General features: G+C 43.7%; 1 protein-coding gene across 5 annotated transcripts in view; it reads right to left on the minus strand.

Moving 5' to 3' along the window:
• Positions 1–12,328, minus strand: part of SLC4A1AP (solute carrier family 4 member 1 adaptor protein) — a 33,216-nt gene extending 20,888 nt beyond the window's left edge. For 4 of the 5 annotated variants that reach the window (XM_050948525.1, XM_050948523.1, XM_050948524.1 and 1 more), the window contains exons 1-2: positions 11,724–12,328; positions 21–213 (exon numbers count right to left, since the gene is read on the minus strand). In XM_050948525.1, the coding sequence (XP_050804482.1) occupies positions 21–213; positions 11,724–12,284 (754 nt within the window). In that variant the 5' untranslated portion in view covers positions 12,285–12,328. The remainder of the gene's footprint in view (positions 1–20; positions 214–11,723) is intronic. The other variant, XM_050948526.1, reaches the window with a different exon arrangement.
• Position 12,329: the final 1 nt, after the last annotated feature.

Genomic DNA, 12,329 nt, shown 5'->3' on the forward strand with positions numbered 1-12,329 from the left:
AGAGGTACAATATCTCTTACCCATTCCCCACGAGCAACTCATATCGTTACTCTGATTATTCTCATTTCTTCTCTCTTCCTTTTCTTCTTGTTCATCTTCATCGGAGTCCTCACCTAACATTGTCTTCTCTAACTTTGCCTGTTGCTGCTTGCGCAGAGCCTTCAGCTGAGTCACAGTTAGTTCCGACTCAGACTCCTGATCCTCCTCAGGTCCCTGCAGCACAAGACATAGACAATGCTTTTAAAGATGCATCTGGAAGAGATACCATTTTGTAACAGAAAAGCAAATTATTATACGGTATCATTAATCTCTCTTTATATTTTTTTTTAAATAAAAAGTTCAGTTTACCTGCTGTATTCCACATCCCTAAATCCCCTGCTACTGGATGAAGTAGTTTTCACTTCCTGTCTACCAAAGAGCAACATACAGATGCAGCGTTCAATCCAGACGTGGCTGTATTTTAATGGTAGGACAGGTGACCCCTATATATCATTTAATTCACAAGGGTGTGGCTAAGTACGAGTAACTAATGCTCATGAAGTGCTTTGAGGGCCTCAAAAGAGCTTGTTATCACAACTTTTAATACAATTTTTCCTGGGCTGTTAGGCATTAGTATTTTAACGCCTAGAAATATGATACTGCTAAACCAGAATTCAAAATGAAAAATGATTGCTTTTGCTCTTTTTTCTTTTAAAACAAAAAAACACAACCCCCTGCCTCAACAAAAACAGATTTGAACTCCTAAATTTGATTCTTTAATATAGATTACTTTCATAAACTCTGCATTTGCCAAAGCAGCACATGCAAGCTTTTCTGTAAGAATGCAACTTTCCAAGATATGCATCCAATTCTTCTACTGCAAATCATGCTACAAGAACTAAACATACAATGAAGACAAGAAAGGCATTCCTCATGTAATTTACACTACAGGACCACACAGCTAACTTGTCACTTTGGAAAAAACAAATACTAAAACAACAACGAAAACGTTCCATCTAGTTTGATGCTGTTTCCCAGCAGTGAGACGTACATCATGCTTCAAAGGGTGATTTTTTTTTCCAATGTAGGGGGAATATGGTAGAGGTCTATGATAATCAATCAAGCCAATTATAGAGCATTTTTACGGGGGGTGGATCAAATGCCTGCCCATTTCCCACAACTCATGAACTTAGTTTCTTAAATTGCTGAATAATTAAGTCAAGCTACATGAAACAGTGTCCTTAAAAGGATGCTGTCGATTTGAAAGCTGGTCAATTTCAGGGTTGCTAACTCTTGCAACTTTATCATAGCTTTGTCATCAACAGATAGTTAAGGGTTAATGTCTCTTTTACCTGTAAAGGGTTAAGAAGCTCAGTAAACCTGGCTGACACCTGACCAAAGGACCAATGGGGGGACAAGATACTTTCAAATCTTGGTGGAGGGAAGTCTTTTGTTTGTGCTCTTTGTTTTGGGGGTTGTTCGCTCTTGGGACTAAGAGGGACCAGACGTCAATCCAGGCTCTCCAAATCTTTCTGAATCAGTCTCTCATGTTTCAAACTTGTAAGTAACAGCCAGGCAAGGCGTGTTAGTCTTATTTTTGTTTTCTCAACTTGTAAATGTTCCTTTTTTGCTGAGAGGATTTTACCTCTGTTTGCTGTAACTTTGAACCTAAGTCTAGAGGGGGTTCCTCTGAGCTTTATGAATCTGATTACCCTGTAAAGTATTTTCCATCCTGATTTTACAGAGATGACTTTTACTTTTCTTTAATTAAAAGCTTTCTTTTTAAGAACCTGATTGATTTTTCCTTGTTTTAAGATCCAAGGGGATTGGATCTGGACTCACCAGGGAATTGGTGAAGTCCCTCAAGGCAACCCAGGGAGGGGAAAGTTTTAGAGGGGACAGAAAGTGCTCCAGACACTGAAATTCTGGATGGTGGTAGTGTACCAGATCTAAGCTAGTAATTAAGCTTAGAAGTGTCCATGCAGGTCCCCACATTTGTACCCTAAAGTTCAGAGCGGGGAAGGAACCTTGACAAGATGAGCAGCGCTGAGGGATTTTTTAGGAACCAAAAGCCAGTATGATTTTTTTTCCTCTCTTTTCTAGCTGCTTAGAAAGCAGCCTGAAGGCAGAGGTGTTAAGTTTTTTAACAAGGGTCTTTGTTAAGAGGAGGCTTCAAGCTGTGAGCAAGCAGCCAGCAAAAGGAATTTACAAGCTGAATTGTTTTCTTTCTTTCTACCTCTTGGGTATAGCTAGTTAGAAAGTCTCTGTTAACCAAGCAGCCCTGAGTTGAGTACATCCCAGTTTCAGTGAACTGCAGAGGGGTGTGACCAGCATAAGAAAGCAGGAAAATGAGTATCAGTGGAGCAACTAACAAACTAGAGCTGGCTAGGCTGGAAGCAACAGAGAAAGACAACAAATATAAGAGACAGATGGAACTAAAACAATTAGAAATAGCCAGAGAAGAGGCTGCCCACAAAAGAGCTATGGAGATGAAAACAAAAAGAGAGAGAGAGAGAGAGAGAGAGAGAGAGAGAGAGAAGAGAAAGCCAAAGAGGCTGACCACCAGAGGGCTATGGAGATCCAGAGGGAGGCCCACAAGCAGGCCCTGGAATTAGCCAGGGCTAAGCAGGATGTACCCGCCAACCCTAACAACCCTTCTCCAGGTACTGTTTCCCATCCCAAAAAATTCCCCACCTACAAGGCAGGTGATGATACTGAGGCCTTCTTAGAAAATTTCAAAAGGGCCTGCCATGGGTACAGCATCCCTACAGACCAGTACATGATAGAGCTGAAGCCACAGCTCAGTGGACTCTTAGCAGAGGTGGCGGCTGAAATGCCTAAGGAATACATGAACAATTATAATCTTTTTCAAACCAAGGCCAGAATCAGAATGGGGCTAACACCTGAGCATGCCCATCGGCGGTTCAGAGCACTAAGGTGGAAACCAGATGCGTCATTTACCTGACACACCTACCACATTGGAAAGAATTGGGATGCCTGGATATCAGGAGCAAATGCTAACTCTCTGGAAGAGCTGTCCTTCCTAATGCAAATGGAGCAGTTCTTAGAGGGTGTTCCTGAGGAAACAGAAAGGTACATCTTAGATGGGAAGCCCAAAACTGTAACCAAGGCGGGGGAGATTGGAGCCAGATGAGTGGAAGTGGCAGAAAAGAAAAAAACTACTAGCAAGGGGAGTGAATATCAGAGGGGGCAAACAGAAAATAAACCCTATCACCAGGTGCAACCCAAGACCCCACCTACAACTCAAGGAAAGCCCCAGACACCCTATTCTCCCACCTCACCAGTCTCCAGCAACCCACTTTGACCCAGTGACCAGTCAGCTGGGTGATGTTTTAAATGTAATGAACTTGGACACATAAAGGCTCACTGCTCCAAGAACCTCAACCGAGTGCAGTTCATTACACCACAATCACACCAAAGATCCCCAGGCCCAGATGCCTCTCAAATACCCTCGGAGCAAAGGGAAACTTTGAGAGTGGGCGGAAAGAAGGTTATCACGTGGAGAGACACGGGGGCACAAGTGTCAGCTATCCACTAATCTTTAGTGGACCCCAAATTCATCAACCCAGAGGCCCAAGTGACAATTCACCCATTCATGTCAAAATCTGTAAGCCTGCCTACAGCTGAGTTGCCTGTCCAGTACAAGGGCTGGTCAGGAATGTGGACTTTTGCAGTCTATGACAATTATCCCATCCCCATGCTACTGGGTGAAGACTTGGCCAACCATGTGAAGCTGGCCAAGAGGGTGGGAATGGTCACACGCAGCCAGGCCAAACAAGCTTCCAGACCCCTCCCTGTTCCTGAGCCGTCCACAAGAGACCCAGACAGAGGTGGTGGAACCGGATCCCCTGCCAATGACGGCAACAACAATAGTGCATCCAGTCCCAGGACCGGAACTGGAAAAGCAACCAGCAACAGAACTGTTGCCAACACTGACTCCAGCACTTGCAAACTCATCTACAACTCCAACGCCAGAGGGCACCAGCGGGCCTGAACTGGCAGAAGCAGCAGACAACCCTACCCAAGAGGCTCGGCCAGAGCCTGAAATATCACATAGTGCACCAGTGGAAAGCGGTTCACAATCAATAAAAACAACCTCATCACCTACATCGCTTCCAGAGGGACCAAGCCCAAGTCCACAGTCTAAGGAGGAACTGATGTCTCCAGCCTCAAGGTAACAGTTCCAGGCTGAGCAGGACGCAGTTGACAGCCTTCAGAAAGCTTGGATGGCAGCATGGAGCACACAACCTCCTCTCAGTTCTTCTAACCGATCCCGGTTTGTTGTAGAACAAGGACTTTTATACAAGGAGACTCTTTCTGGTGGACACCAGGAAGACTGGCGTCCTCAAAGACCGTTGGTAGTTCCAACTAAGTACCGGGGAAAGCTCTTGAGCTTAGCTCATGATCATCCCAGTGGCCATTCCAGGGTGAACAGAACCAAGGACCGGTTGGAGAAGTCTTTCCACTGGGAGGAATGGGCAAGGACGTTGCTAATTATGTCCGGTCTTGTGAGGTGTGCCGATGAGTGGGAAAGCCCCAGGACCAGGTCAAAGCCCCTCTCCAGCCACTCCCCATAATTGAGGTCCCATTTTAGCGAGTAGCTGTGGATATTCTGGGTCCTTTCCCAAAAAAGACACCCAGAGGAAAGCAGTACATACTGACTTTCGTGGACTTTGCCACCCAATGGCCGGAAGCAGTAGCTCTAAGCAACACCAGGGCTAAAACTGTGTGCCAGGCCTTAACAGACATTTTTGCCAGGGTCGGTTGGCCCTTTGACATCCTTACAGATTCAGGAACTAATTTCCTGGCAGGGACCATGAGAGATCTGTGGGAAGCTCATGGGGTGAATCACTTGGTTGCCCCCCCTTAACACCATCAAACCAATGGCCTGGTGGAGAGGTTTAATGGAACTTTGGGGGCCATGATATGTAAATTTGTAAATGAACACTCCAATGATTGGGACCTAGTGTTGCAGCAGTTGCTTTTTGCCTACAGGGCTGTACCACATCCCAGTTTAGGGTTTTCACTGTTTGAACTTGTGTATGGCCACAAGGTTAAGGGGCCATTACAGTTGGTGAAGCAGCAATGGGAGGGGTTTACGCCTTCTCCTGGAACTAACATTCTAGACTTTGTAAGCAACCTACAAAGCACCCTCTGACACTCTTTAGCCCTTGCTAAAGAAAACCTAAAGGATGCTCAGGAAGAGCAAAAGGCCTGGTATGATAAACATACCAGAGAGCGTTCCTTCAAAGTAGGGGACCAGGTTATGGTCTTGAAGGAACAACAGGCCCATAAGATGGAAGTGTCATGGGAAAGGCCATTCACCGTCCAAGAGCGCCTGGGAGCTGTCAACTATCTCATAGCATTCCCCACCTCAACCCTAAAGTGTACCATGTTAATTCTCTCAAGCCCTTTCATGCCAGAGACTTAAAGGGTTGTCAGTTTACATCCCAGGGAGGAGATGATGCTGAGTGGCCTGAAGGTGTCTACTATGACGGAAAAAGTGACGGTGGTGTGGAAGAGGTGAACCTCTCTGCGACCCTTGGACGTCTGCAGCGACAGCAGATCAAGGAGCTGTACACTAGCTTTGCGCCAATGTTCTCAATCACCCCAGGACGGACTGAACGGGCATACCACTCCACTGACACAGGTAATGCTCACCCAATTAGAACCCCACCCTACCGGGTGTCTCCTCATGCCCAAGCTGCTATAGAACAGGAGATCCAAAACATGCTACAGATGGGTATAAACTGCCCCTCTAACAGTGCATGGGCATCTCCCATGGTTCTAGTTCCCAAACCAGATGAGGAAATACGTTTTTGTGTGGACTACCGTAAGCTAAATGCTGTAACTCGTCCCGACAACTATCCAATGCCACGCACCGATGAGCTATTGGAGAAATTAGGACGTGCCCAGTTCATCTCTATATTAGACTTAACCAAGGGGTACTGGCAAGTACAGCTAGATAAACCCGCCAAAGAAAGGTCAGCATTCATCACCCATGCGGGGGTGTATGATTTTAATGTGCTTCCTTTTGGGCTGCGAAATGCACCTGCCACCTTCCAAAGACTTGTAGATGGTCTCCTAGCAGGATTGGGAGAATATGCAGTTGCCTACCTCGATGATGTGGCTATTTTTTCTGATTCATGGGCAGAACACCTGGAGCACCTGGAAAAAGTCTTCGAGTGCATCAGGCAGGCAGGACTAACTGTTAAGGCTAAAAAGTGTCAAATAGGCCAAAACAGAGTGACTTACCTTGGAGACCAGGTGGGTCAAGGAACGATAACTCCCCTACAGGCCAAGGTGGATGCTATCCAAAAGTGGCCTGTCCCAAAGTCAAAGAAACAGGTCCAATTCTTCTTAGGCTTGGCCGGATATTACAAGCGATTTGTACCACACTAACTTGACAAGTTTTTACAAGGATAAAAAGTGAAGTGGCAAAATTTGCAGATGATACAGAACTACTCAAGATCGTTAAGTCCCAAGCAGACCGTGAAGACCTACAAAAGGATCTCACAAAACTGGGTGGCTGGGCAACAAAATGGCAGATGAAACTGAATGTTGATAAATGCAAAGTAATGTGCATTGGAAAACATAACCCCATCTATACATATAAAATGATGGGGTCTAAATTAGCTGTTACCATTCAACAAAGATCTTGGAGTCATTGTGGATAGTTCTCTGAAAACATCTATTCAATGTGCAGTGGCAGTCAAAAAACCAAACAATGTTTGAAATCATTACGAAAGGGACAGATAAGCAGAAAATATCATATTGCTTGTATATAAATCCATGGTACATCCACATCTTGAATACTGCATGCATATGTAGTCACCCCATCTCAAAAAAGATATATTAGTATTGGAAAAGGTTCAGAAAAAGGCAACAAAAATGAATGGGGTACTGAACAGTTATCATGTGAGGAGCGATCAATAAGACTAGGATTTTTCAGCTTAGAAAAGAGATGACTAAGGGGGAATATGATAGAAGTCTATAAAATCATGACTTGTGTGGAGAAAGTAATTAAAGTATTTACTCTTCATAATACAAGAACTAGAGGTCACCAAATGAAATGATAGGCAGCAGATTTAAAACAAACAAAAGGAAGTATTTCTTCACACAACGCGCAGTCAACCTGTGGAACTCTTTGCCAGAGAATGTTGTGAAGGCCAAGACTATAGCAAGGTTCCAATAATAAGAATTAGTTAAGTTCATGGAGGATAGGTTCCATCAATGGCTATTAGCCAGGATGGGCAAGGATGGTGTTCCTAGCCTCTGTTGTCAGAAGTTGGGAATGGGCAACAAGGGATGCATCACTTGATGGTTACCTGTTCATTCCCTCTGAAGCATCTGGCATTGCCCACTGTCAGAAGACAGGCTGCTGGGCTAGATGGACCTTTGGTTTGACCCAGTATGGGTGTTCTTATGTTCTTACAATGTCTAGTGCATTTCTTAATGCTACAGCTCCTGGAATCACGTGAATGTGTGAGACTCTCAGCTCTTTTTAAAAGTGAGTTTCTTGCCTTCATGATCGCAAAGCAATGCTTGAAAATGTGACCCAAGTGCACCCACAAAGGCTGAGAATCCAGAAGACCAAGAGACTCCCAAATATTTTTGCAAAGTCATGAATTTCAAGGGCTTAACTCATGATATTTGAACACATGGGTTTGACACTGCTATAACTGCAAAGACTGAGAGTCAGACTCTGTGTACACTTACGGAAGCCCGTAGAGCACAGGAATCATATGAATAACTACCCACTACAGTGAAAGGCAGGCTGCATCCCAGAGCAGATAAAAATCAATGATTTAAAAAAACAAATTAAAAAAAAAAATCAGATTTTTTTAATAAAATGCTTTTTGAGGAAAGAACCTATCTAAAGATCATTTTAATTAAGATACATTATAGCTCAAAGATATCTCATCATGGAATAGGGATTATAAATTCTAATTCTATAGTATGAAACAATATACTAATGTAATGTTTAAGAAAAGTTTTGTAAATGAGTTCCAATAGTTCATGGATTAGGGACCCACTCTTACAGGGTTCCAGGGGCTTCTACATACATTATTTAGGTTAATATTTCTATCTATCCAATGGGACTCAGTGCTCAGTCTAGAAGATACCTGTGGATTTGCGTCTCCAGAGATAACATGCTTGTTAACAGCAAAAATGTTTTAAAAAAATAAAATGAATAAATATATAGAGGTGAGAACCAACAGACCTCAACCCTATTGTCCCTCACAAATTTGTATACACAGAATCAATTCCTTACCTCTCTCTAAAAATGCAAAGTTTCAAAAAGTTCTATGAATAGAAGATTGTTGGGGGCAGAATAGATCTGGACAAGGTGAAGAAGTCTGGAGATAAATGTGAGAAGGAAGGGACAGGCGGTAGAAACAAAAGTGAAACTGTTTGAGCAGGATATTCCAGATGTCTTGAGGTCTTTCTGAATATAGCCTTGAGTTGAGATCTACCATCCCATTCTCTCACTAGAAGGGAAAACCTATGATGGCAGCAGGCTGCAAGTGACCCCCAGTTTGGGAATATTTTAATGAAGTTCCTCTACCTGTGGGTAAGATAGGCATGCATGCAAAATGCAAATAGAGCAGCAAAGAAAGGCAAGGCCTGGCTGCCCGAATGAAACAACATCATGAGAAGTGTTCCTTCTCAGGAGTTAGTTGCATTGAAGATGATGAAAGGAACGTGTCTGAACATGCAGGATCTTCAGGTTGGTAAACTTTTTTATTTCATACTTGTCTCTTAAGGACTGCCTTTCTTCCTTCTGACTATTCTTGAATTCTTACGTTAGAGCAAAAAATATGGTTGTTACTCTATGGTACTATTATTTTAGATGCAGTTGTGACAAAAATAAATAGCTGAAATAGGCAGATCTTCCTTTTACAATTTTACCTTTAAAGTAGTACTAAGTGTAAGTGAAATCAATGAATAATACTAAATGAGCAGTATGGTAATAATAATTAAATAATTGCATTGACTTATTTTGTTTAGGAGAATACATCCTCAACATACAGGATTCTGAAGACTATCCACCTTCAAAGTCATTATCATGTGCTATAGTTTTAGAGTTATCTGCCAATGCTAGTGTTTCAGTCACATCATGTATGTCACACAGCCACAGTATATCACCTGTGGCATAAAGAAAAAAAAAAATCTCCATCATCCAGAAACAACCATAGATAAGTTTGTGATAAGAACCAACAGATTACAAAAAGAGATAATTGATGAAAAAATTGCCTGGTTTGTTAATGCAACACTCTCCTTTCCAATGACTGAGAACCCACACTTTGTTAACAAGGTTCAGTGATTAAGACCAGGATACAGTCCACCCAACAGAACAGATGTCGCAGGCAAATTGCTGGATAAAGTGTATGAAAGAGAAATTGAGCAGTGTGCAAAAGGTCTAGAGGGTGAAATTGCTTCACCCATCAGGACTCAGGTTAACAATGTCCACAACCCTGTTGTATACGCTTGTGTGACAACAGAAGAAGGGAATGTCTTCCTTACAGAAAAAATTGATACATCAGGAAATACACACACAGCAAAATACTACTACTTCTCGTAAGTAACAGCTATAACAAACTGTGAAAAAAAAATTCAAATGTCTAGTACGCAGCTTGGTCACAGACAATGCTGCAAATGTATCCAAGATGAGAAGAATTTTAGAAGAGAGTGAAGAAAGTCCTAAGCTAATACCATACAGTTGCAGTGCTCATTTGATGCACCTCCTAGCCAAATACTTTAGTGTTCCAGAAATAAAGGCTAATGTTGTTGAAATTGCAAAATACTTCTGTAACAACCACTTTGCAGCAGCTGCTCTGAAAAAAAGTGGGAGAAACCAAGCTAACTCTCTCACAAGATGTGTGATGGAACTCAGTAGTGGACTGTTTTGAGCACTATATCAAGAACTAGCCTAATCTGATGATAGTTTGTGAACAAAATCATGAAAAAACAGATGGTACTGTCACAGCCAAAGTTCTCAACATTGGCTTAAGAGAAATCTCAAACACATGCTAAGTACTCTGAAGCCTATTTCTGTAGCCTTGAACAAAATGCAGGGAAATAGCTGTTTTATTGCATACGCTGTTGAAATTTGGAAGGAACTGAGTGAGATCTCAAAAAGAGAAATATGCAATGACAGAGTTAAATTACAAGCATTAAAAAAAACAAATGGGACAAGCAGTATCTCTAGCTGATTTTCTTGCAAATATTTTCAATACTCAGTACCAGGGTCAAACCTTAACTGCTGAAGAAGAGGAGTTGGCTATGACATGGACATTCAACAATCATCTCTCCATAATGCCAGCTATAATAAACTTCAGAGCTAAGGGTGAACCACTCAAGAAATATATGTTTGTTGATGATGATTTAAAGAAAGTCACACCAGTGAACTGGTGGAAGTCACTTAAGCACTTGGATTCAGAGACTGTCGAACTGATAATCTCACTTTTAACAGCAGTAGCTTCCTCTGCCAGTGTAGAAAGAATAATTTTCTTCCTTTGGACTAATTAATTCCAAATTAAGAAATCATTTGGGACCTAGGAAAGCTTCATTTTCTTTTCCAGATTATGAAAAAACAGGAAAATGAAGACAATTGAGTTAGCTGCAGAAGCCAATATTTTAAGTTTCTCATGTTGACTTGGCTGATACAGTCAATTTAAATTCTGCTTTGTTTTTTTAAAGATTTCATTTAACTATAGTTAAAAACAATTTTAACAAAAATAAACCTGATTTTAAAAAACTTTAAAGTTAAAACTAAATTCAAAAATTCATATGCTTGTTTTGTTAAAACATTATATGTTTGCTGTTGAAGAAAAAATCCAGAATACATAATGTCGTTTTAGTTAAATAAAACAATTTAAATGTCTCTCTGGTGATGTTCTCCTCCTAAAACAGCATGGCAAGAAAATCCTCCAAATACTAATGATTAACCTGTTGAACTGGAGGAGATAGTTCACCTCCCAAAAACTTCATAAATATTTGCTTCAATTACCTTTGGTAAATGAAATAACCAAACATTCATTCATTTTCTAATATACATATAAAACTAAACTGAAAAGTTTTCAAAATAAATCACTTAAAATTTTATCTGTGTACCTTCTAAAAATGAAACTTACATCTATCTCTGAGTTGTGAAGAATATGTATTAAGGTTATAACAACCAACAAAAATGCACTTTTCTGTAGAAATCCATGATTAAATCAAGTTTTCCTGGCTAGGTTGCATGAACCCTGCTGCATCCATGTTTGTCAGATAGTGTGTAGTTACAAGGGTGGCAGTGGGATGCTACACAGCAATAACAGCAGCATAGACCTGAGAGGCATGGTTTGGGTGGGTAGAGCCCTGCAAGCCACTTACCTAGTGCACTTTGCTCTTCTCCCTTAAGCAGTGCCTACACTGCTGTTTATACCTGTGATAACTGGGTACACAGAGTCAATACTCTGCACATCACTGCACATACAGCCCCACTTTCAGAGGCATTTCAGGTGCTACCCCTGGACAGTTTGGGGGGTTTACAGTCACATTTCTCAGTTTGGAGACAGGCTGCCACCACCTGCAGGCAGGACGTCCCCCAGAACCCCTCCTCCCCTACCACAGGGGCTGGAACTAGGGGTGCACCGACCCCCCTGGCTTGAAGTGGTTTCCATCATACACAGGTTTACAGTTTGGGTCAACGGTTCGCAGCGCCGCTCCGCACCCACCTGCAGCAGGAAGAGGCGGGAGCTGCCCCCGAAACGCAGCGTGTGCCCCACGCGCACCCGGCAGTAGGTGCGGGGCGGGAGCCGGGCCTTGTTGAGGAAGGTGCCGTGGGTGCTGTCCAGGTCGTAGACGTAGAAGCCGGGCTGGTCCTGGCCGCGGTACTGCAGCACGGCGTGGTGCCGCGACACGGACGGGTGCTCCAGGGCCAGGGCGCAGCCCGGCAGCCGCCCCACCAGGAACCAGCTCCTGCCCTCCAAGCGCAGGGTGCCCACGATGACGCCGCCCTTCAGGGTCTCCAGGCCGTAGCCGGCCTCGGCTGGGGGAGAGCTGCCCCACGGCGGCTCCTGGTAGCGGGGCTGCGGGGCCGCGGCGGGGAGGGGGCCGGGGGCCAAGCTTGGGGCCCGGGGCTGGGGCGGGCTCTCCGCCGGCGGCTCCCTAGCCGCTGCTTCCCCCTCGGGGTCCCGGGGAGCGGCGCCCACCTCCTTGCCGCGGAGCGGGGCCGCCGGCGGCAGCGCCGGTCTCTTGAAGGCCCCGAACTCGGGTCCCTCGGCCACCGACTCCATCCCTCTGGGCTCGGCCGCTACCAGCCTAGCGGGTCCCCGCAATTA

The sequence above is a fragment of the Gopherus flavomarginatus genome, chromosome 4, assembly GCF_025201925.1.
Source record: "Gopherus flavomarginatus isolate rGopFla2 chromosome 4, rGopFla2.mat.asm, whole genome shotgun sequence".
NCBI classification, from domain to species: Eukaryota; Metazoa; Chordata; order Testudines; family Testudinidae; genus Gopherus; species Gopherus flavomarginatus.